Raw genomic sequence first — 27,031 nt, forward strand, 5'->3', positions numbered from 1 at the left:
GTCGACACAGACCGCAGCCTATGAAGTAGTCAATCGACAGTCAAAATATGGGTGTGTTGCTCTTAGGAAAGTCACAGGCATTCAGGAATTATAATATTAAATTATGAATGAACATAAAACAAGCTAGCAAAATATTCTAAAGGCATATAAATAAATAAAGGGAAGCCCCGAAGAGTGTGAATCCATTAAGGCAACAATTATGTTAATAAATACAGTCGGCCTTCCTCATCCACAAGGGATTGGTTCCGGGACCTCCTGTGGATACCAAAAAATGCAGATGTTCAAGTCCCTTATATAAAATGGTGTAGTATTTGCATATAACCTACGCACATCCTCCCGTATTCTTTAAATCATCTCTAGATTACTTATAATACCTAATGCAATATAAATGCTATGTAAATAGTTGTTACACTATCTTGTTTAGGGAATAATGTCAGGAAAAAAAAACTATACATGTTCCTCTCACAACACAAGCAGCGAACGAATGAGAAGCGAGGCGAACAATGATCAAACGACGAGTTTTCACATATGATTTGACCATCGACAGGGATATGCTTCTGTGACATGTTCTCTAGCCACACACTTAATGCTTTCTCAGTCTTCGCAAGCACTTTATCACAAACCAGAGAGACCATTTCTGCCGTTGTAGGGGCAGCACAAACACTTCCACGAATTGCAGCTTCTTTCTGCTTTATTGTGCGAATGCTCGATTCGTTCTTACCGACCTTACGGCCCACTTCAGAAAGCGACATGCCACTTTTCAAAAGATCTAATATTTCTACTTTCTCGGCGAGAGACAGCACTCTTAGCCTTTGAGAAATTGCTTTGACCACGTAACTGCTTTTTAGGAGCCATTTTTTTCTCAGGAACAAAGTAGCAAACAAACGAGATGCGAGGCGAACTATGCTGGAACAATGAAGGCTGGAAGAGCACTTCCTGGTTTTCTCGATTCGCAGTTGGTTGAACTCGTGCATGCGGAACTCACAGATATGGAGAGCCGACTGTATTTCACTTTGAGGTTAGATAGTCACAGGGACAGCCTGCTTAGAGAATGGAGCAAACCAAGAGGCCACTAAACTAAGATAACAAATATCATATAGAGAAATCAAAGGAAAACTACCGAGTTTGGAACCCACCATCACAGAATGTTGAGGCAAATAAAATTGGATGCACTTAAGATGAAGAATTTGAAGAAGAAAACATTCGGGTTCGCTCATTTGTTATGTGTCATTTCGTATGATGTGGGTGATTGTGGGTAATCATGGTCTTTTCATGACCTTGTTTATTCTTGGCTAATTTTCCTACAGAAGTGGCTTGCTTTTAGCCAGCGTCTTTACAAGACGGGTGGCCCCAGCCATTATCAACACTTCTCAGAGACTGTCTGCCTGGAGTCAGTGGGTGCATAACCAGGACTTGTGATCTGCACCGGCTACTCATACAACCGTCCACCACCTGCTCCCGTGGCTTCATTCGACCCTGATCGGTGGGCGAGACGGGTGCTACACCTCGCCCAAGGGTGACCTGCCAGCTAGTAGAGGGAAGGAGTGCCTTATACCTCCTCCGGTTGGAAGAAAGATTGCAGGAGATAGAACTGGAGCATAGGCATCAACTGACAGCCAAAGGCATTTTCCTGTGTTGTGTGTCAAAAATTCCACCTAAAATATCTTTTATTTCGACAGATTCCGTTGATTATTACTTGTCCAACATGCACAATTCTGCTGTGGTAAAAAGTGATCAGGCAGCACCAGTGAAGAAGGAAACAGATTTAGCATTCCAGGTCAAACTGCCACGGTCTGAACAGGGAACAGTTTAAGCTTTAAGATGCAGAGAAGCTGGAGAGAGACGGAGAGTGCAAAGAGAGTCAAAGGTGAAGGTCTGTCTCAGGTGAAGAGGTTGATTCACAAAAGTGGTAGTGAGACAAATACCGAAATATATGAGAATATGTGTGTTCGGGGGAAGGGGGAGGGTCACTATTGAAATTTACAGCAGGGAGATACTTTAAATGCTATAAAACGTAAATTCCTAAAAATACTAGCTATCTGAAGCCGTTGATTTCAAGTGTTCAATATGGGAGGCTGAAACATGCCTAGCCAAGACTTGAGGAGCTGTTCATTTAAGCCGTGCAGGTGAGGCTAGTCAACCTTGGATGACAGCCCAACTAGGCGAAGGAAAACTCTGACTTTAAACCTCCACTGCCAGACCCACGCATGGGAAAGCCTTCAGGAGTAAACCATGAGGAAGAAATCCGGGGCCGAGGTCCCTAAGGCAGTTTGATGTTGTTTCCAACTTCACTCTGGCAACCTCTGCGACGACACTGGTGTCGAGCTGTATCAGCGCTTGTCCTTCCCTTGGACTACATCAGTGATGTGGAGAGGGGGAACCTGCTGCATGGGTAACAGTCAGTTCTTCAAATCTTCCCATCCAGGCTTGCACCCTGGAGAGGACACAGACCACCAGAGGCGCAAACCCATGATCCCCTGGGATCGACGGCTGCCTACAGTGTCATTTAAGCCGTGTAGGAAGGCTGAGGAAAGAAAGGTTAGAGAGAGTGGGACAGGAGATTCACTCTGGACAGGGATATTTCACAACATAATAACCCATGTTATGTAAAAGTTAAGTATAATGTATGTAAGTTTAGGTTAGCTTATGTTTATCCTTGTAATGTTCTGCCCTGCTAGTACAAAAAGAAAATGTTCATAGAAACTTAGAAAATAGTTGCAGGAGTAGGCCATTCTGCCCTTTGAGCTGGCACCGCCATTCAATATGATCATGGCTGATCATCCAACTCAGAACCCTGCACCTGCTTTCTCTCCATCCCCCCCCCCCCCCCCCCCCCCCCCCCCCCCCCCCCGATCCCTTTAGCCACAAGGGCCATATCTAACTTCCTCTTAAATATAGCCAATGAACCGGCCTCAACTGTTTCCTGTGGCAGAGAATTCCACAGATTCACCACCCTCTGCGTGAAGAAGTTCTTCCTCATCTCGGTCCTAAAAGACTTCCCCCTTTATCCTTAAACTGTGACACCCTCATTCCGGACTTCCCCAACATCGGAAACCATCTTCCTGCATCTAGCCTGTCCAATCCCTTTAGAATTTCATACGTTTCAATAAGATCCCCCCTCAATCTTCTAAATTCCAGTGAGTATAAGAATATTCTTCATAATTCTTCATCATTATGTGCTTGTCATTCCCTCCTACAATTTAAAGTAGTACATAGGGCTCATTTGTCTAAAGATAAGCTCTCTCACTATATTGCAGATATATCTCTTTACTGTGACAGATGCTTTTACAGTCAGTTTTTATGTTCCCTGCCAGCTTTCTCTCATAATCTTTTTTCCCTTTCCTAATTAAGCCCTTTGTCCTCCTCTGCTGGTCTCTGAAGTTCTCCCAGTCCTCAGGTGTGCCGCTTTTTTTTACTAATTTATATGTTTCTTCTTTGGACTTGATACTATCCCTAACTTCCCTTGTCAGCCACGGGTGCACTACCTTCCCTGGTTTGCCAAACTGGGGTGAACAATTGTTGTAGTTCATCCATGCAATCTTTAAATGCTTGCAATTGCATATCCACCGTCAACCCTTTAAGTATTATTTGCCAGTCTATCTTAGCTAATTCACGTCTCATACCTTCAAAGTTACCCTTCTTTAAGTTCAGAACCTTTGTTTCTGAATTAACTATGTCACTCTCCATCTTAATGAAGAATTCCACCAAATTATGGTCACTCTTACCCAAGGGGCCTCGCACGACAAGATTGCTAACTAACCTTTCCTCATTGCTCAATACCCAATCTAGAAAGGCCTACTCTCTAGTTGGTTCCTCGACATGTTAGTTCAGAAAACCATCCCGCATACATTCCAAGAAATCCTCTTCCTCAGCACCCTTACCAATTTGGTTCAGCCAATCTATATGTAGATTGAAGTCACCCATTATAACTACTGTTCCTTTATCGCATTATTTCCAATTTCCTGTTTAATACCATCCCCAACCTCACTACTACTGTTAGGTGGCCTGTACACAACTCCGACCAGTGTTTTCTGCCCCTTAATGTTATGCAGCTCTACCCATATCGATTCCACATCCTCCAGGCTAATGTCCTTCCTTTCTATTGCGTTAATCTCCTCTCTAACCAGAAATCCTACCCCACCTCCTTTTCTTTCCTGTCTATCCCTCCTGAATATTGAATATCCCTGGATGTTGAGCTCCCATCCTTGGTCACCCTGGAGCCATGTCTCTGTGATCCCAACTATATCATATTCATTAATAACTAACTGCACATTCAATTCATCCACCTTGTTACGAATGCTCTTCACATTGACACACAAAGTCTTCAGGCTTGTTTTTACAACACTCTTAGCCCTTATACAATTATGTTGAAAAGTGGCTCTTTTTGCTTTTTGCCCTGGATTTGCCTACCTGCCACTTTTACTTTTCAACTTACTACTTTTTGCTTCTACCCTCATTTTACACCCCTCTGTCTCTCTGCACTTGTTCCCATCCTCCTGCCACATTAGTTTAAAGCCTCCTGAACAGCAGTAGCAAACGCTCCCCCAAGACATTGGTTCCAGTCCAGCCCAGGTGCAGACCGTCCTGTTTATACTGGTCCCACCTCCCCCAGAACTGGTTCCAATGCCCCAGAAATTTGAATCCCTCCCCCTTGCACCATTTTTCAAGCCACGTATTCATCTGAAATATCCTCCTATTTCTACTCTGACTAGCACGTGGCACTGGTAGTAATCCAGAGATTATTACTTTTGTGGTCCTACTTTTTAGTTTATCTCCTAACTCCCTAAATTCACTTTGTAGGACCTCATCCTGTTTTTTACCTATATCGTTGGTACCTATGTGCACAACGACCACTGGCTGTTCTCCCTCCCATTCTGGAATGTCCTGCCGCTGCTCAGAGACGTCCTTGACCCTTGCACCAGGGAGGCAACATACCATCCTGGAGTTTCGTTTGCGGCTGCAGAAACGCCTATCTATTCCCCTTACAATCGAATCCCCTATCACTATAGCTCTCCCACTCATTTTCCTTCCCTCCTGTGCCGCAGAGCCACCCGTGGTGCAATGAACTCGGCTGCTGCTGCCTTCCCCTGATGAGACATCTCCCCCGACAGTATCCAAAACAGTATATCTGTTTAGGAGGGAGTTGACCCCAGGGGACTCCTGCACTACCTGCCTACTGCTACGCATTTATACCCTGTGTATGCATGCTTATAACAATAATATGCTTAAATTTGAATTAGAATTAGATTATTATTACTGATATATGTCGTGAAATTTGTTGTTTTGCAGCAGCAGTACAGTGTAATGGATAAGTAGACTACAAATTACACTAGGAAATATATATATATATGTATATAAAATTAGTAGTGCAAAAGGAGAACAAAAATGGTTCAGTAGGGTTCATGTGTCGTACATTTCAACTTGAACTTGAATAGAATGTGTTCGGTCAGCCTTTAGTAAAAGTAGCCACATTGTAGGCAACAAGTCTATCTCTCCATGGGTGTTGGGTCACCTACTCTGTTTGAGTACTTCCAACATGTTCTGGTTTTATTACAGATTTCTAACATCTGCATTTTTTTTTTTGCTTTCATCCAGCTGTGGTGTTGCTGAACTATAAGTATTTTAATAGCTCCAAACACACGTCACCATCTCCTGTTGGTAGCAAGCACAACAAAAAAGATGCAAGCTTAGTGTCATCTCAGCATCTTTTCTGATTTATTTCCATTTCTCCTTAACTTTGCTGAACAATAATGGTTTCCAACATTTTAGGTTCCCCTTGGTTACCTAAAAAAGTAACAATCCATTAATCAAGTTAAGGTAAAGCACTTTGAAAGTGTGATTTGTCCATTCCTATTGCATTGCTCTATGTAGGGGTTCCCAGTCTGGGGTCTACAGACCCTCTGCTAATGATAGGAGTCTAAGGCATAAATAAAAGTTGTGAACTGCTGCTCTATAATAGCTCATCAATTAATAACTTAGGACATTAAATTTAAATGTTATCATTCAGTCAAGTTTGATAGCGTAGCGATTAGCATCTTGGGGCTTTGCAGAGTTCAGAGTTCAACTCCAGTGCAAACTACGGTGTTTGTGGTTTCTCCCCATAACCACGAGGGTTTCCTCCAGGTGCCCTAGTTTCCTCCCACAATCCAAGGACATGCTGGTTAGTAGGTTAATTAGTCATTGTAAAGGCTGATTTATACTTGTGTGTACGGGCTACGCTGTAGCCCTGATTTTCACTTCTGCGTCACTCTACACCGTAGCGAGCATGCTTTGGTGTGCGCCAAAACGCTAGCTGGCGGTGGGGTTTCTATGCCACTGTGTTGAGTTTCTTCGTGAGAGACACGGATGAGGAAATGCACTTCAAACATTTTCGCATGTCGGCAGGTAAATTTGAGGATTTGCTTCATCTGTTTCGCATCAGTGTACGCACAGCCTACAGACATGGCGGAGAAGAAGCAACCGGAAATGTGATGCTACCAAGCGGACCAATCACAGTTGTTGCGGTCTGCGGCGCCACGACTCACAAGTTACTTTTTTTGGGAAAGGTACCTACAGCGTAGATGTGATGCACAAGTATAAATTAGCCTTAAATTGTCCTGTGATTAGGCTAGTGTTAAATAGGTGGGCCGCTGGGCAGAACAGCTCACTGGGGCAGAAGGGCCTGCTTCACGCTACAGCTCTAAGTTAGAAAAATAAATAAAGTCCATTCTCAGTGAAATTCCAAAGCAATGCAGAGATGAGTACAGATACTCTTGCATGAGCAGGAGAGACCAAGTACTAAAAAAAACAAAGAGTTAGAAAATCTTAGCAGGTAGAAAATCACATGCATATATTATTACAAACAAGAGAAAATCTGCAGACGCTGGAAATCCGAGTAACACACACAAAATGCTGGAGGAACTCAGTGGGCCAGGCAGCATCCATGGAAAGAAGTACAGTCGACATTTTGGGCTGAAACGCTTGGGCAGGTTTCGGCTTGAAACATTGACTGTACTTTTTTCTGTACATTAATCTCTTTTGACAATTTGCCCAGGTAATGAAAATCAAAAGCCACCTTTAGGGAAACCTAAGGACTATTGGCCCTATATGCTTCTCAGTTAGATTGTGGCTGTTCTACCTCTGAACTCCATTTCCCCTCCATTGTCCAAGCCTCTTTTCTTCACAAAGATCATCATTTAAGTCCACATCCTCAACAGCACCTTTTGGGGAAGGGAATTTCAGTTTTCAAGAACAGTTAGCCTGTCTAGCCGATCAAGGGGCATGGAGATTGGGTAGGGCAGGAAAGAAGGTAAAAAGCTTGTGCATTTCTTATTGGAGAGCAATCAGGCTTGGGGAATTGCTGCTCCTTCCTGCAAGGTGCAGAAGAATAAAATCTGTTGTTGGTTGATGTCAATTTTACCACAGTGCATCACAGATAGTCAAAATCTACCTTTAAATTGAGAGGAAGTGCTCTTAGCATTTGGCAATCTGCCCTCGTATGTAATCAGTCACAAAAGTATATGATTGTAACTGAATCATAACTCCATGAGCTGTGTGTGGCTATATGCTCTGTGTTTGCACTTTGGACCCAAAGGAACAATGTTTGTTTAACTGTGACAATAAACTTGAACTTGTAGAGTGCAATGAGATCTGTAGATGTGCTATGCCGGCAAATTGCAGAGTAAGGGTGAAGTTATTGATGATCGGTTTGGTTTGGTGGCACAGTTAATGACTCTAAAGTGTTGAACTCTTTCTATCATTTTACAAAGATTGGGAGATGCATGAGAGCTCTGTAATTGTTCCGTTTATATCTGCCATGAATTCTTTTGTTTGTAGATTGGGAAATTTTTCACCATATCAGTTAGGTACCAGCTTCTCAGCTATAATGGACTAACTTTACTGGGGAGAGTGGATGGTTCTAATCTGCAGGTATTCAGATCATTGGCTGAGAAAGGAAGAATAAAACACAAAACTGAACAGTATAGGACCAGACCCCTCCACCCAAAAGGTTTATAAACTCCAAACTTTAAACTGGCTTCAAAGTTCACATGTAAAATATATAAAAAATAAAGTGAGATGTCCTTGCAGCGATTGCAGGGATTCCATTGTATCACCGGGATGAAGATTGGGGTCATAGAATATAGAATACAAAGCATTGTAAATTGAGCAGTATAGTCCAGGAGCATACAGTGTCAGAATCAGGTTTAATATCACAGGCATATGTCATGAAATCCGTTAACTTTATGGCAGCAGTACAATGAAATACGTGATAAACAAGTACAGAGAAAAAAATACTGAATTACAGTAAGTGTTTATATATATATATATGTCTATTAAATATTTAAGTTAAACGTAAGTACTGCAAAAAAAAACCCGGAACAAATAAAGTAGTGAGTAGTGCTCATGCATTCAATGTCCCTTTAGAAATCGGATGGAAGAAGGGAAGAAGCTGTTCCTGAATCGTTGGGTGTGTGCCTTCAGGCATCTGTACCTCCTTCCCAATGGTAACAGTGTAAACAATCAGGTTTATTATCACTGACGTATGTCGTGAAACTTGATGACTTGTGGCAGCAGTACTGTGCAATGCATAAAAGATTACAATAAGAATCTACTAAAAATGAGTAAAGAGTGCAAAAAGAGAGCAAAATAATGTAGAGTTCATTGTCTGTGCCAAACGTGGTCCCAATCGAAACAAGTCTCATCTGCCTGCATTTGGTCCATATCTGTCCATTCTCTGCCTGTTCACGTCATATATAATAGCCAAATACACCACTCCTTACTTTTCTAACAAGTGTGTCTGAATCACAATGCTAAGGTAATAGCACAGAATTCAAAACTGCATATCTGACACATTCCTCTTCTCTTCTGTTGATCTTGCAGGGATTGTCCTACCTGTTGGATGACCCTCTCTTATCAGTACGGACATCAACTTCCACCAAGGTACTTCTTATCTTCCCTCAGCTGATCTTCAATACGTGAATTGCTAGGTATTGTGTCCTGCCTGGTCCTCTGGTGCAGATATCATCCTCTGTGCTTTTGGTTGCTAGGCTACATGTGGAATTATCAGACTCCAAGGGACCATTAGAACAAGAGCTTTTGCTTGTTGCTTCTAGAAAAGAATGTCTTTGTTCTCTCCTGCTCAGGCAGGAGAATCTGCTGCCATCTATACTCATTTCTGCTCGTGCAATCCATTGAAGTACAATGGAACTGAATCTGCAAGAGGCCAGGAATAATGGCAGACACAGATCGCACATTTGCATTGGTGGCAGAAGACAATAGTAGTTTAAAAAATAATTTGTGTAGCTCTGGGAAACATTCCATTCTATTTACTAGCAATAGCTTACATTTCCACTTAGTGACCACTCTATTAAGTACAGGGACCTGTGGTTTCTGCTGCTCTAGCCCATCCACTTCAAGGCTCAACATATTGTGTGTTCAGAGATGCTCTTCTGCACACCACTGTTGTAATGCATGGTTATTTGGGTTGCTGTCACCCTCCTGTCATCCCAAAACAGTCTGGCCATTTTCCTCTGACCTCACTCATTATCAAGGCATTTTCCTCCACAGATCACTCACTTGATTTTTTTTGTTGTTGTTTTTCACACCATTCCCTGTAAACTCTAGAGACTGGTGCGCGTGAAAATCCCAAGAGATCAGGAGATTCTGTGATACTCAAACACCCCTTCTGGCACCAACAATCAGTCCATGGGCAAAGTCACATTTCTTCCCCATTCTGATATTTGATCTGAACAAGTGAACCTCTCGGCTATATCTGTATGCCTTTATGTACTAAGATGTTGACAAACGATCTACTGATTATGTAATTGCATTGAAGAGCAGGTATCTAATAAAGTGGCCACTGAGGATATCTAACACCCTTAATTAAAGGGTACAATTATGGTGTTATCTCTCCGATTCCAAAGGACATAGTGGTCAGTAGAAATTAAGATTGACTTAATCTGCATCCTTAAGAATGCATTTCTACAATTTGACTATTCAGAATTTCCCTTGTGGTAGTGAAGCTGATTAGTTAATCATTTTAGCAACTAGAATTATTTGAAATGCTTTCTCACTCCCACAAATACCTGCCTGTCTGTAAGTGATGTTCTGGTGCCGTTGCTTGGCCTGTCCTTGAGCTAGGTTTCCAAAAAATGGCGATTCACAGAACCGCTGGCACAGAGTCACAAGTTGCCGATGCAGGCCCTTCAGCCCACCAGCTCCTTGCCAGCCATCAAGCGCCCAATTTTGTTAATAATACGCTGATCTCATGTTATCCACTAGGCTAATCCCTAGGTCAAGAGGGCTGTTCAGTCAGGTCTGGCTAAAGAAATGAGATGCAAATTTGTTGGAGGTGTGACGCATGTGGGTCACACAATGAGTTCTAACACCAGACCGCTGTATCACCAGTAGATCGTTGACTTAATTCAAGTTCAAGTTCATGTTTATTAGCAATTAACCAACCATACATATGTATATAGCTGAGCAAGAGATCGTTCCTTTGAAGCCTAGCATAGTACCTACAGTCACACACAGCACATATAGTTATGATCCAACACATCCAGTCACAAATTAATAATCACCACATGTTTCTGAGTGGCCTGGCCTGAAGTTCGACAAGTTGACATAAAATGTAAGGTTCATGTTTATGTAGGGCAGAATAATGTTAACCAGACTTATAGAATTTTGCATTATTCATGTCCAGCAGTGTCTGGCGATCCTAAGGAAAACATGTAAGACAAACATTTGCACCACTTGGTGGACCCGGAGAGGCCATTATGATGAAGCACGCCACCATTTAGTCACACATCACTGAGCTATGAAGTTCTCCCTTCACATGGGATCAATTTCCTGAAAGAAACATTCCTTAGCAATGTTGGACTACCGAGACATAGTTGGGGTTGGAGGGGGGTGGATGGGAGACAGAATTCATGTGCCCACAATAGGGCTGAAAAATGATTGAGGGTGAAGGCAAAACCCTAAATTAGCTGGATGTCAAAAACTTTGAACAGAAGCTTCTGACATGAAGAAGCTTGTTACATTTTGTAACTTCAGAACGTTATAATAATTGAAAGGAAAACACAGGGGTCAGTCGAACTTCATATTTACTTTAAGCAAGGCATGCATGTATCGCAAGGTAGTGTGATGCTGTATGCAATTCACGTATAACCCAAATGGATTATTAAAATTAACAAGAATATATATATATATATATATATGTGTGTGTGTGTGTATAAAGTGTGCAAGATTAATCAAATATAACTATAACCATATAACAATCACAGCACGGAAACAGGCCATCTTGGCCCTCCTAGTCCGTGCCGAACCCTTAATCTCACCCAGTCCCACCTACCCGCACTCAGCCCATAACCCTCCACTCCTTTCCTGTCCATATACCTATCCAATTTTACCTTAAATGATACAACTGAACTGACCTCTATTACTTCTACAGGAAGCTCATTCCACACAGCTATCACTCTTTGAGTAAAGAAATACCCCCTCGTGTTTCCCTTAAACTTCTGCCCCCTAACTCGCAAATCATGTCCTCTAGTTTGAATCTCCCCTACTCTCAATGGAAACAGCCTGTTCACGTCAACTCTATCTATCCCTCTCAAAATTTTAAATATCTCGATCAAATCCCCCCTCAACCTTCTAGGCTCCAATGAATAGAGACCTAACTTGTTCAACCTTTCTCTGTAACTTAATTGCTGAAACTCAGGTATCGTCCTAGTAAAAATCGTCTCTGCACTCTCTCTAATTTATTGATATCTTTCCTATAATTCGGTGACCAGAACTGCACACAATATTCCAAATTTGGCCTTACCAATGCCTTGTACACTGAAATATTAAATACTCAACAAAACATGCACAAGGACAGAAACAAACATAAGACCACAGGAACAGGAGATGGTCACCTGCCCCACCACCCAGTATAATCATAAACTCCTTTTCTGCACCAGTTCCCTATAGCCCTCAAATCCTCAATGCTTCAAAAATGTATCTACCTCCATATTAATCTGACCTCCACCACGCTCTCAGCTTAAATTTTATCTTATTTTCAAACTCTTAAGATCATAGTTATTCAAACTATCAAAATCTACTCAAATTGTTAGATTTTTTTTTCTTTTTTAAAAGATAAGATGTTTTAAGATATAAATAGATCCAAAACAGTAGAATAATGCTAACACTTGCCTTTGTTCCTCACAGTCTGTTTAACTTGAAGCAAGTCATTCAGTCAGTGGACTTTACACTCCATTGCTGCTCTTCACAAGAAGCCATTGTCAGAGAATAGGTGGTGAATGGGCAGTCAGCAAATTAGGGATTACAAGCACCACAAGGCTATACTTGCTGGCACTCACAAGGGGAAATAAGGACAATCATTTGCAGAACTGTCAACTTTACCCTCCCCTGTCAGGGTCATTAGCGGATGGGGCGGCACAGTAGCATCATTGTTAGAAAAACACTTTACAGTACCCATGACCTAGGTTCAATTCCCACCATTGTCTGTAAGGAGTTTGTATGTACTTCCCATGATTGCGAGTGTTTTCTCCAGGATTCATCCGGTTTCCTCCCACCAGTTGGTAGGTTAATTGGTCATTGTAAACTGAGCCATGATTAAATTAGGATTAAATTGGGAGATTACTGGGCAGTGCGACTCAATGGGCCGGAAAGGCCTACTCCACATGCTATGTCAATAAATAAAGAGAGACATCTGTAAGAAATGATTCTGTCTGTACGTTCTCCCCATGACCCCATGGGTTTCCTACAGGTGCTCTGGTTCCATATTCCAAAGACGTACAGGTTAGTAAATTGTGGGCCTAATAAATTGCTGCCAGAAGCAGGGCAATCATTGTCAGCTGTCCCCAGCTCATCCTTGGCCTGTGTTGGTCGTTGACACAAACTATGCATTTCACTGGATGTTTCCATACGCATGTGACAAATAAAGCTAATCTTTAAAGAATAAATCTTTAAGCAACTTTAATAAAAGGCAAGATTTAAACAAACAACCTAACATAGGACTGAGAAGTGAAAATATGACAAGGTTTATCAAGGAAACTGTATTATATCGGTCCTTGGTAAATGAAGGTACAGATGCTAATGATAGTCTAAATAAAATGGAGACAAAGAAGTAAGAATTAAATGAGTTTAGAGAGGATTATGACAGTCTGGTGCCTGTGTAACTATACCCTAACAGGGAGTACAGTGAAATGATGAGCACAGAAAATATCTGAGATTAAATACAGAATATTCATTGTAGCTGCCATCTATTTTCACTTCTGATTGAAAAACATCTTGCTCAATGAGCAATCAGCGAGTATAATCTTTTGTCACCATAGAAATTGCCTTTAATGTTTATTTCAGTGAATTGTTCCCTGAAGTCAATTGAGCCCAAGGTCAAATCGGCAATTTGCTGCTGATTAGAAAGCAAAATCATTTATTAATTCAAATCTGCATTTAACATACTTTTGATTTCAGAAGTGTTATGAGTTCAGCTCCTGGTATATTCAATGAGGAGACAAGATTTCTGAGACAATGCTGCTGGGGGAAATGCCTCAGGCAACAAATGTATGAGGGCAAAGGTCAGAGTGTGCAATTAGTGGACTGTTACAATTAATCACCAGAGGTCAGTGGGAAGCACCTTTGTCCCAAGCTTTTGAATGAAGCCTCATGTTAGGAACAGCAATTCAACATCTTTAACCTGCATAGCTAAGTGGCTTCATTGTTAATTTTCATTTCCAATCATAGCAGTCAACATTTCGGTCAAAACCTGAAATGTCAACAGCTCTTTTCCTCACACAGATGATGCTTGACCTACTGAGATTGCAGCTATGTGACTTAGTAAGTTTTTAAATACAGTACCTCAGATACAGAGAAACTTTCAAAATCTATTAACATTCCTTTAAATAATTAAAGTAAAAAACAAAGTAAATAAAATGTATTAAAAATGCATTAAGGTACCAATAAATAATTAACCTAATTTCCCTCTGGTTGGTTCTCATTCCTCTGCGATTTCTTTCTGTCTTATCAAGTCCTTTTGAAAAATGGTTGATAGGTTCTTGATTAGTCAGGGTGTCAAAAATTACTGGGAGAAGGCAGGAAAATGGGTGGAGAGTGATAATAAATTAGCCATGATGGCAACATGATGGCAGAGCAGACACAATGGGCTGAATGGCCTTATTCTATTCTTATATCTTTGGTCTTATGGTCTAAAGACAATACATTCCAGGTTGTGCTCAATTTGGTCCTACAATTACATGTACATTGGACCTACAAATAGGTCCAATTATCCTGTGCCTTGTGATTACCAAGTCAGGTAGTGAGGCATAGTTAGACTTTACCGAAGATGAGGCAGGAAAGTACGTGGCTTTGGAGACACAAGAGACCACAGAAGCTGGAATTCGTTGCAACAAAAAATCAGCTGGAGGAACTCAGCAAGCTGAGCAGCATCTGTGGTGAAGAGAGGAACTGTCAACATTTTGGTCCAAACCTGAAATGTTGACAGTTCCTTTCCTCAATCAGATGATGCTCAACCTGCTGAGATCCTCCAGTAAAATGGAGGTTTGCGACTTTGTAAGTTTTTAAATACAATACTTCAGATACAGAGAAACATACAAAACTTATTAAAATTCCTTTAAATAATTGAAGTAAAAAATAAAGTAAATAAAATATATTACAATTGCATTAAGATGCCAAAAAACAATTGAAAACATTAAAATTACGCAATTTGTCTTTTTTCTTCCTGAACTCCAGGTCATGAATCTCCATTCAAATGAATGGGGATCACGAGCCTTCGCCCGGTAGAGTGACAAATGCCCCAATGTCTTTCCTAAGTTTACAGCCAGGCTGTGTAAATCCATGATGTACCCATCAGTGAAATGCTGAAACACTGGGTATTGTCCACTCTGTTCAGCTCATTATATTTTAAAATTCTCTCACTGCTCTCCTGATTATGTTGCCATTTCTGTTCACTTAGAAGCAATATTTTATAATAAATCATGAAAATGACCAAACACTTAAAATAAATAATAAGGAACAAGTTTTCAGGGAGTGATAAATACTTAAAATAATCAGCTAAACACATTGATAAAAATATGAGGTCTTTTACAATTTCTGATTTTTCTTCAGTAAATAAATGATAAAAACACATTTAGTCCAACGGACTTGCTGTTACATGTTGATTTTAATCCAGTTGTGCACTCTATACTTCATTCCCTCTGATCCAGGATCATTTCTGCACAGCCTTGCAAACCTTTCTCTTTACTTCAGCAGTCTTCTCACATTAGTTGTTGCAGCTGTAAGCCAGTGCAAAATAATTTGGTGCAATTCCCTTGTACTTTCATTCTCTTCTTTAGTTAGATAGATAGTGACAGGAGGTTAAAAAACCTGCAGAGGGATGGGCTTTGCCAGGTTTCAGGTGCCCAAGGCACACCTTATGATGAGCAATCACCAGAAATATCGGTGCAAAAAGCTTGTCATGACGGTGCCCTGACGACTCCACACACACACACACACACACGCACGCACGCACGCACGCACGCACACACACACACACACACACACACACACACACACACACACACACACAGACACACACACACACACACACACACACCCCTCCCCCCCCACCCCGTATATCAGCCATAGGGAAAGAAGAAAACTTTCACAGCAGCAGCTTTAATCTGGTAGTCCTACCAAGTACCCATATTTTGAAGGGTTGCTTCTCATTTATCACACTCTGAGCCAGAGGTGGCGAACTTTTATGAGCGTGTGTGCCCAAATTGGCAATAATCTAAAAAATTCTCTCACCTGCCATGGTAATTTTGAGCAGTGATTATCATTGATTAGTAACAATTACTATGGATTTTTTTAAGGAAAGAGATGAGTCTAGATGCTTATTTGCATGCATTCATTGTTCTTCTATTAATAAAAGTATTAAAAAAACGGATTGAAATAAATGGAAACACAAAATGCTGTCTGGCCTGCTGAGTTCTGCCAGCATTTTGTGTTTTTATTTATTTCCAGCATCTGCAGATTCACTCGTGTTGCCTTTGAAATAAATGAAACATTTTAGAAAACTTGTTCAAAAATTATTCATGTTAATCTTTTAAAAATACAACTGAAATGTAACATCATTCCTATATAGTATTGTTACTCTAACCATTTACTAACCACATCCCAACATGTACACCAAGTCTAAAAGAATTTCAAAACCTATCATCCAACGTCACGTGTTCTCACAACCACTTAGCTGGCACCAAGCTGGCGTGAGATGCTCCCTGTGAAAACACCTCTCTGCTCTCAGGTTGTAAAAATCAATTTACTGTTTCATTTGGCAGTAAGGATAATCATAATCTTATCATGGGTGGAGTTTAAAGAATTGAGGGGCAGCACCTCATAATCAAATAATTTTGTGCACATGTGATCTTGGGTTTGCATGCTGTAGGTTCGTCACCCTGCTCTAGGCAATATTTTTTTTTTAACTCTGTCCTTCTCTCATCGATCCCTAAGCTATCCCAGCATTTCTCATTCCAACACATACAGTTCAGTTCATCTGCCCCAACCTCCGGTAACATATCACATGAATAAGGCTTCCATCAGTCTGGGTCGACCATGGATGTTGTGTCCTATCTGTTTAGATACGCAAGTCGGGGCAGTACGATATGGAGAGCAAGCTGGTGCCCATGTAGCAAGCTCCCCCTCCATGCATCTGATGAACCCAAAGGAGCGGCAGAGACTAATACAGCTTCGTGGGAGTTGCCCGTCAGCATTGAACTCAACATAGGACTGCCATAGGGACTCCAGTTCTGGATTTTTCCCTCAGGGTTTACTCCCAAAGCCTTCCCCACGAGTGGGTTTAACCGTAATGCAGAGGAGATTTGAGATCAGAGTTTTCCTTCTCCTAGATGAGCTGCCGACCAGGGCTGACAAGCCCCAGTTGCCTGAAGCGACTAGTTTTAAGGCAGCAGTAGCCTGCCTTTGCCTCTTCTCCTGTCAGTAGAAATGGTTCCACCAGGCTTAGTAGCTAAGCCACATCTGAATGCCAGGAGCTGTACTTGGTTGCTATTTGAGATGCACGCCATTGGGTGCATTTTATAGGTAGTGAGAGCTTGACCCACCTCCCACTCCTGGCTTTAATAACATTAAGGAACCAATATATCTGATAACGCATATATATCACCATTACCAAGTAGCAACGACCCATTCCAACCTTAACCAAACACTTTGTCCAGGTTTATTTTCCCATTTATCTCATCCACTTATACCCAACCCAATCGTTCAAGCAGACTCATTCTATCTTCCCAACTTACCTGAACACTTCCCACTTCACCTCATTACCTCCCAATTCAACACACTCACTTTAACCTAACTCATTCCATTCCAATTCTCTCACTTCTGCCTTCAACCTTCACCTCCACCTCAGCCTGCGTTAAGTTGCGCCACCTCATTGTGAACAACCCTGCTACTCCTCCACCCACCATCATCTATCCCGATGTATCGCACTTGAGCACATTCCACGCCAGATAAGACAGGAAAACACACCCCACTCACCTCATTGTAATCCCAGCTCTCATAATCTGTAGGTGAGGGTTGACGACTGAAATTCTCCATTGAGATTCCTTACTGCTTTTAATAATAATAATAATACTGTATCATCTTCCTGTGCCTCTCTGGCGCATCAAGCAGGAACCTTGCCATTTCTTCAGCGTTTGTCTGTTTTACGCTCAACCCAGCATGGGTGGAAAGCGTGGAAGGAGCCAGCCAGATTCGAACGTGGGACTACTCGCCCAGAAATCCGGTCTGGTTGCTACTGCCCTGCTGGCTGGCATTACTGCTTTTACTGGGGTATTACTATTTGAAGTAGGGGGAGGAACAAAACAGCAAAATCATTCCCAAAGCAGCCACACTATTGAAATGTTCACATCACACACAATGTTACTCAGAGTGCTGTACTACCAGAGGAAAATTCTGACTACACCAAAGTAACTGTTCTATTTCTTTAATTCTTTAAAATCAAGAGCAGGATGCATACAACAGATGCTTTTGCTTTGTAGCCACCAGATTGCCTGAAAATAATTGTGAATTTGAAGGTATGCTCTTTGCAGATAGTGCCTTTGAATCCCTTTCCCACTTGGTAGAGCAGTGATAAATTTAACTGCAAGAGTCCCAGAGATGCTTATCAAAGTCATTTAATTCACTGTTTATTATACTGTATTTGAAAGAGCTGAGAAGGTGCACCAAATTAGTCCGAAGCATCACTCCCTTTAGACCAGAGAGGCTTAAGACAAGACTTGCTAAATGGGTCAGAATGAAGAAGCGTTTGTTGGTTAAAAAGATAAAGAAGTTTTACCACTGGCAAAAGGCTTTGAAACAAGAGAGTCTGATTTAAGGACCAGCAGAGGCATGAGGAAAGTTTTCCTCAATTTGATTTGACCTGCAAATGGTGACAGAAGCAAATTCACAGAGGCCAGCCCAGGTTTTATCAAGTTGGCCTTCTGCACCTGGGACGCCCCACCCCCACATCAATCTAGATAAGAAGTAGTCTTTGAATGATTTCCTGCTGGGTCTCCGCCCATCCCACCTCACAGTCCCCCATGAGGACACCCTGACATCCACTAACACAGGGGTTCCCAACTATTTTTTTAAGTGCCAAGGACCAATACCATTAAGCAAAGGGTATTGCTTAGCACCATGGACCTCATGTTAGAAACCTCTCCTCTAACAGGAAGCAGAACTAGGGTCTTCTGTCAAAGGGAGAATTTATCAAATGCCTCTGGTCTTGAAAATCTTGTAAATGCTTTAAGAAGTGAAATTGTTAAAACTTTAAGAAGTAAAAGTAAATAAATGCACTTTAAAAGATACAAGATACTCTGTAGATGCTGGAAGTCCAGAGCAACATGCACAAAATACTAGAGGAATGTAGCAGAGTTCCTCAGCATCTTGTTGACTTGCTGAGTTCTTACAGCATTTTGTTAAATCTTTTTACAACATTTTCAAATCAGTTGAACAAAATGGGTGCAGCTAGTAGGGTTGCTGCCTCAGCACCAGGAAACCATATTCAATCCCAATGTGTACTTTTCTCCTGTGACTGCATGGAGATGGGGGCCGAGAGGAAAGATGGATCAGCCATGATGGAATGGCAGAGCAGACTCAATGGGCCAAATGGCCTGATTTTGCTCCTACATTGTATGGTCTTATGGTCTTATTCCCTCCAGATGCTTCAGTTTCCTTCCACATCCCAAAGGCATACAGGTTGGAATGATAATTGTAAATTGCCCCTAGTTGTAGAGGAGTGGCATAACGGTTAGCACATTGCTTTACAGCATCAGAGCAGGGTTCAATTCCCGCTGCCATCTGTAAAGGGTTTGTACATTCTCCGAGTGACTGTCTGGATATCTTCCATGTGCTCTGGCTGTCTCCCACATTTGAAAGACGAACTGAATTTGTGATTAATGATTTGTGGGCATGCTATATTAGCCTGGAACATGGCAACACTTCGAGGTTGTCCAGCTGAACTCCTCACTGATTTGATTTGATGCAAGCAATGCCTTTCATGTGACAACAGAGCTGATCTTTCAAATGTGGCGCTACTGTGTCAGAACACTACAGGGACATGTTCAGACCTGGCCCCGGAGCACGTAGAGTTCAAAAACGCAAACACGAGGGAATCTACTGATGCTGGAAATTCAAGCAACACACACAAAATGCTGGTGGAATGCAGCAGGCCAGGCAGCATCTATAGGAAGAAGCACTGTCGACGTCTCGGGCCAGCATTTTGTGTGTGTTGCATGTAGAGTTCGCTCCTTTTCTCTGCCACTGCATAAATTTTCTCCAGGTGCTCCAGTTTCCTTCCTGCAGGGTGATATGATAACAGGCCACTGTAAACTGGTAGAGTCTGGGAAGGGTTAATAAGAAAGTGGGGAGAATAGAACAGGATTAATGTAAATGTGTTACTGATGGTCAGAACAGACTCAATGGGCAGAAGGGCCTGATCTCTCTAAGACTCTATAACGACCCACCTTTCCCATTCAAATGCCCATTGAAATAGTGTTTCCTCTCATCCTGGTCTGACTCCACTCTTTTGCTTCTCACTAGTTCACCACTTGAACCATTAACCTCCTCTTAATTTTACCAGAACCACGAGTTTCTCGATGAGCCGGCTTTCGAACAGAATTGCCTCGAAGGTTCGATGCAGAACTGCCCGTCCACTCATAGCCCCTCACTTTCCTCCGAGTCTGGGACAGCCAGCACCTGTTGTTCCCGCCGGAGTCACAAGAAGTCCACTCACCTGCCCAACTCCAGCGTGTCAGCGGCGAATTTGAGAAGCATGCAGGAACTCAGCACCATTCACATTCAGTGCGGGGAGCAGATATCCTTCAACACCAGGTAAAGCCTCAAGGCACAGCACAACTGGCATGCGGAAAGTTGCGCCACTATTCTTGTGTAGGAGTTACCCAAGTTACCGCTAAAGAGAGCCAACACTGAAACGTAGACATCAAATTGCCATGTAATTAAATGTCAGAAAATGGCAATATTTATATGTCCAAATGAGAAAAGATGGAGAAGGGGGCATCTTTTCACTTGTATACACAGTGAGTTGTTATGATGTAAAATGACCTGAAAGTCAGAAAAGAATTAGATGAATTCTTGAAGAGGAAGTTTTTATAGGGTAAATGAGGGACAGTGAGATTAATGAATGGCTCTTACAGATTGCTAGTGCTAGCAAAATGGGCCAAATACTATCTTACTAATCTATAAGAGGCAGGGCAGCATGGTAGCATAGTGGTTAGCACAGCGTTCTACAGTACAGGCAGCCAGGGTTCGATTCCTGCCACTGCCTGTAAAGAGTTTGTAAATTCTCCCTGCTACCACATGGGTTTCCTCCCACAGTCCAAAGACCCACTGGTTGATAGGGTTAATTGGACATTGTAAATTCTCCCGTGATTAGGCTAGGATTAAAATTGGGGGTTTGCTGGGCCACATGGTTTGAAGAGCCAAAAAGGCACACCCAAGAGTCCACATATCCTCTGGTATTTACCACCCAGCCTGTACTGCTTTACCATCAACCTTTTAAACAAAACAAGGGAACAGAGAAGCCAGGTGTCTGCTTTACCTCAGTGTCTACTGCTCATGAATCATTTTAAATAGTTTTCTTAATGAGCAAGTGAATACAATAATGTTCAGTTCCTTAAGTGGAATATTGATCTAAATGCTTTTACCCCCTGTGTTGTTGATTTTGGTATAATGGACAAGTTCATTCATTTTTCAAAGTAATTGCAACACCAAGCAGTGAATAACTGATTTAATATTGACAGGAGGACATAATACATGCTGTGCTTTTTAATTCACACAGTGACCTTAAAATTTAAAATTCTTGAGGATGGTGCAGAAGGGAACCGTGGGAAGCCTGCTCTGGGTTCGCTCAGTGTGAGGAGGTGCAAGAGACTGTTACTGAGCAAACACATTGAAAGCCACCCCAAGGAAGCACTGGTTGTGAATACTGCCCAGAGATTAGGAAAGGGTCATAATAGGATAAGTACATTAAGTCTCCCTTTGACTTAGATGAAAACAATGTTTTCATCAGGGGCAGAAAGGGAGCGTGGCAGTTATTGTAACACTAGCACAGCACCAGTGACCCCGGTTCACTTCTGCCGCAGTCTGTAAGATGTTTGTATGTTTTCCCTGTTGTTGTGAGGGTTTTCTCTGGGTTCTCCAGTTTCCTCCCACATTCTAAAGTTAGTTAGTAGGTCAATTAGTCACATGGGTGTAATCGGGTGGCGCGGGCTTGTTGGGCCAGAAGGGCCTGTTACTGTGCAGCATCTCTAAACAAGAAAATAAAATCAAATTAAATTTTCACAAACCTATAGCTTCCTCCCATCCTCAGAGCAGGATCTAACTTTCCTCCTGTATCTAACCATTATCCCGTTAACCATTATCCTACGTATGGAACCTCATACACAGCTTGTGCTTTTGTGAAGCTTCAGACGTGAATGTTTTTTTTTACTGGTAAATGTTTCTTAATTGGAATTAGGTTCCAGAACCAATGGGGATAAAACTCTAATCCAAGAGTTCCCAGCCTGAGGTCCATGCAGCCCTTGCTTAATGATATTGGTCCATGGCATGATAAAGGTTGGGAACCCTTGCTCTAACGAGTCTAACTGAATGGCTCAGGAGCTCAAGACTCAGAGCAACCTCATTCTATTCACTGTTACTTCACGTTGGACCCCTTTTCCACCTTAGTTATGAAGTCTTGAACCTACCCCAATTCTGCCATCCATTTTTAAAGAAATACATGTAAATGGGAGAATAATAAATAGTATAATATTATCATAAAATCATTCAGCACCAAGACAGGTCTGTTGCCCCACCATGTCTGTGCATAAACCCAACAATAATAATCCCACCTTCCAGCAACACACACAAAATGCTGGAGGAACTCAGCAGGCCATTTTCCAGTAATCGGCCCAGAGCCCTCTGTATTTGGTCATTCAAGTTCTCATCTACTGTACCTATTCCTGACATGGTGTGAGAGCCTCTGCTTTCCTTAATCTTCAGGCAATGAGTTTCCAATGGAGGTCTTCAGTTTATTAAACCTAGTCAACTGACGGATGATCTGCCTTCTACCTTCTTCCAACCTCCCTTACTAACACACATGGCTTCTGCTCCTTTGTTCATTCTCTTGTGCTTCTGAATGTTTGAACACACTTTGTTGTTCCCTTTCAGTGTTCCCAATCCTTTTCTGCTCCTGACATCTCCAAAATCTGAAGATGTCATCTAAATAAATGAACTCAGTTCATTTTTGGAGCTATTGAGTGAGGGACAAGACAAGATGTCAGATGCAGATGTCCTTGTTTATCATTGAATGACTGAATGTAACATTAAGGCTTACTGAGGTTGGAAAACTATAATTGTTTATACTTTGTCGTTGCAAACTAGGTTAATGTTTACTCAGAATGATTACACTATTGGCTACAGTTTTATTGCTCAGCCAAATAAAGTACTAAAATTGAGAATGACTGATTTTAAAAGCTTTCCAAATATTTGAAACACACACACTCAGTTTTCTTCAAATTTTCCTCAGTTTGGAAAGTTATTGTTCATAGCCATAGATATTGGGCTCCAAACCCAATAAACAGGCACCTTCATGAAAACAAGGTTGGACCATTCGATAAAGGAAATCAGGAAGCACTTTTCTCACCTCAAGAGCAACAGTGATTTGGAATGCTCTTTCTCAAATGGATTCTGAGGACACAAGAGACTAAAGATGGTGGAATATTGAAGGAAAAAAAACAAGATTCTTGAGGAACTCAATGGATCAGGCAGCATCTGTGGAAGGAAATGGACAGTTGACGTTTTGGAGCAAGATGCTTTATCTGAACAGCAGTCCAGTTGAAGGATCTCAACCCAAAAGATCTACTGTTCATTTCCCTCCACAGATGCTACCTGACCCACTGAGTTCCTTCAGGATTCTGAGGCCAGCAGTTTTCAATATGGTTCTTTAGATGGAGGATGGCGAACCTGTGGAATTTATTGCTACAGATAGCTGAAGAGGTCAAGTAATTAGGTGTACTTAAAGCAGAAGTTGATAGGTCCTTGATTAGTCAGGGCATCAAAGAGTACGGGGAGAGTATGGGGAGAAGATTCGGGTTGAGTGGGGTAATAAATCAACCAAGATCAAATGGCAGAGCAGACTCAATGGACCAAATGGCCTAATTCTGCTCCTGTGTCTTATGGTCTTAATGTTTTATGGGACTAAGATATTTTGGGGTGGAAAAGAGAAAATAGAGAATACTCAGGAGATCGGGCAGGGAGGGAAACAGAGTAAATACTACATTAGAATTGTAGCCGACTGGAAGCCCGCAAAGTGTTTACTCATCATATACACCAGGAAAAGCACTAGATCAATTTTTAATACATTGTTTTAGCTTTAGAAACTGGTACCAAATTTATAGGCATTGGTGCAGGTGTGCAGATACGAGAACTTAATTTGCTGAGAGTAAACCAGAATAAAATATGCCCTAAATTAGGAGTGGGAAAGAAAGGGCAGGAACAGGATGATGGATTATCCCTGGGAAGTCTGTTTTTCCTTAATATTCTCTATCAGATCCTGTGGAATTTGGAGTGAAACATAATTGAAAATCAGTTTAGTTATAATATAATTGGACATAGAGCTGCCTCAAGGGCTGAATTGCCACTCAGGTCCAAGGACCAATGCCTCATATTCCATTTGGGTAGCCTCCAACCTGACAACATGAATATTGATTTCTCTAACTTCTGGTAATTTCTCCCCTTCCTCCTCCTCTCTCTACCATTCCTCATTATGGCTGCCCAGATCCTCCATCTGCTATCCCTCCTCCTCCCTTTCTCCCATGGTCCACCTCCCTCTCCTATCAGATTCCTTCTTCTTCAGCCTTTTATCTTTTTCACCAATCACCTCCCAGCTGCCCCTTCCCCCACACACCCACCTTCCTCCTCACCTGGTTTCATCTATCACCTGCTAGCTTGTACTCCTTCCCCTCTTCACTCTTTATTCCAACTTCTTCCCCCTTCCTTTCCAGTCAAAATGAAGGGTCTCAGCTTGAAATGTGGATATTTTAATCCCCGCCATAGATGCTGCCTGACCTACTGATTTCCTCCAGCATTTTAGACCATAAGAACATAAGACAAAGGAGAAGAATTAGGCCATTTGGCCCATCCAGTTTTCTCCACCATTCAGCCATGACTGATCCTTTCTTCCCCTCCTCAACCCCATTCCCCAGCTTTCTCCCCATAACCTTTGATGCCACGTCCAATCAAGAACCTATCAATCTCTGCCTTAAGTACACCCAACAACCTGGCCACCACAGCTGCCTGTGGTAATAAATTACACAAATTCACCACCCACTGGCTAAAGAAATTTCTCCACATCTGTTTTAAAATGACACCCCTCTATCCTGAAGCTGTGCCCTCTTGTCCTAGACTCACCTACCATGAGAAACATCTTACCACATCTACTCTGTCTAGGCTTTTCAACATTTGAAATAATTCAGTGAGATCTCCCATCATCTTTCTAAATTCCAGTGTGTACAGACACAAAGCCACCAAACGTTCCTCGCATGATAACCCTTTTGTTCCCAGAATCATTCTTGTGAACCTCCTCTGAACCCACTCCAATGCCAGCCGTCTTTTCTTAGATAAGAAGCCAAAAACCATTCACAATACTTAAGCTGAGGCCTCGCCAGTGCCTTATAAAGCCTTAGCATCACATCCCTTCTCTTGTATTCAAGACCTCTTGAAATGAATGCTAACATTGCATTTGCCTTCCTCACCACCAACTCAACCTGCAAGTTAACTTTTAGGGTGTTCTGCACAAGGACTCCCAAGTCCCTCTGCATCTCAGATTTTTGGATTTTCTTCCCGTGTAGAAAACAATCTGCACAATCTGCACAATGAGCATGCATTTTCCAACATTGTATTTTGTGTGTTGCTCTGAATGGGCCACTATTGTTTTATGTTCTAATGAATTTATTGAATATTCAAGGACCAAGGAGATGAAGAACTTTCTCCTCTTCCCAATATTCCCATGATAGAGTCAGTGTTTGAACTGTGCGAAGTGATTGAGGATTGTTTTTCTCTCATTGCAGTCGTTCCAGTCTGAATGATAAATCGGAGGAGGGAATGAGGATCAACAGCAAGAGCTCTCAAATCACCACGGCGATAATCAGCATCCCGACATCACCTAGCATTACACCCGAGGAGGAGAATCGGCCCCCAATCCCCAATCAATCCAGCACCAACATGAATACCACAAGCTGCAATATCGTCAAAGTGTCTGCCTTGTAAAAATACAAAGCTGCCCTAGCTCTCAGTCACCTGACATCCTCAAGATCACATGACACTGACAACCACATGGCAAGGGTCGAAGGGGAAACAGTGGATGAGTCTAATCCCAGTAGTAAGGGTGAGGGTGATCTGACATCACCACGTTTTACATCCTGAAGAACCGGCACCGTGTCAAACAAATATTTATTTCTGTTTCTCTTTTTTTTTGGTGAGAAGAATATCAGGGAAATCTCCCTGACTCAAGAGGGACCAAGGCTATAACGACTCAATGCGGGACAACAGGAGAGATTACAGAAGCCAGGTCCGCATTGCTTCATTTTTAAGCACCTATCTTAGGTGGCGTTTAAGACGGATAATATTTATTCACAAACTACGAGTATGACAAGGCAAGCCTGCTGTGAAAAGGGAGACAGGGATCTTTTTTTGTGTGTGTGTGTGTGTGTGGAAAAGTAACTTTACAAAAAAGAACTGTGTCTCACTGAAGAAGCGATTTAGGCTCCAGATGTCGTTGTAGTCAACTACTTTTTGACACATTTCTAGTGAAAGTCACATTTGGAATAGAAGACCGCTTTTAACTGTTGATGTTGAAGAGTTCATCGGCTATGGTCTTTAGTATCAATAGGAGCTTTCATTTCTGCTATTAAATCCCTGTGACATTTCAGTGTGTGTTGCTTTCAAGAAGCAACCTTGTGTGAACATGGTGTTTGTCGGTTAAGTATAGTCTGTGTACGTAGTTTGAGGAGAACGCAATATCCAACAAGTTGGTGCATTCCATGCACTCGTTCCTCCCTTTCTCAGTTTCATGCAACTCGCTCTCTCACCTGCGTAGTGTGACTTCATTAGTACTAGTTAGGGGAAAAAACTTTTAATGTATTTTGCAAAAAAAACTTGTGTGAGTTGAAGACATGGGAAATTGCATTGTTCTAAGAATGTGTCGCCCTCTTCTTTTTGCAGAACCGTGAATTTTAGACTTGAATTTGATGGAAGCATCGGTCAGTATGTTAGTATATTTTGGCTCTGTATAGTTCAATGCCAGTAGGGATCAGATCCTGAGTTCCATACATAACAAAGAGGTAGATTTTGTTTCGGATTAAGGCTCTGGGTGAGTGTGTGTGTGTGCGTGTGTGTGTGTGTGTGTGTGTGTGTGTGTGTCCTAAGGTATGGTGGGACAGAGAATTTATTCCCTTAATCAATGAGATTTCAAGAGCGAACACTAAAAACAGAGAAAGATAAC

General features: G+C 41.9%; 1 protein-coding gene across 3 annotated transcripts in view; it reads left to right on the forward strand.

Moving 5' to 3' along the window:
* The window catches only part of kcnd3 (potassium voltage-gated channel, Shal-related subfamily, member 3), a 364,680-nt gene extending 338,321 nt beyond the window's left edge, over positions 1-26,359 (forward strand). For 2 of the 3 annotated variants that reach the window (XM_059950285.1, XM_059950284.1), the window contains exons 5-6: positions 20,111-20,361; positions 25,599-26,359. In XM_059950285.1, coding sequence (XP_059806268.1) covers positions 20,111-20,361; positions 25,599-25,797 — 450 coding nt within the window. In that variant the 3' untranslated portion in view covers positions 25,798-26,359. Of the gene's footprint in view, positions 1-8,859; positions 8,920-20,110; positions 20,362-25,598 lie in introns of all 3 variants that reach the window. The other variant, XM_059950283.1, reaches the window with a different exon arrangement.
* Positions 26,360-27,031: the final 672 nt, after the last annotated feature.

This window comes from Hypanus sabinus, chromosome 25 (assembly GCF_030144855.1).
Source record: "Hypanus sabinus isolate sHypSab1 chromosome 25, sHypSab1.hap1, whole genome shotgun sequence".
NCBI classification, from domain to species: domain Eukaryota; kingdom Metazoa; phylum Chordata; class Chondrichthyes; order Myliobatiformes; family Dasyatidae; genus Hypanus; species Hypanus sabinus.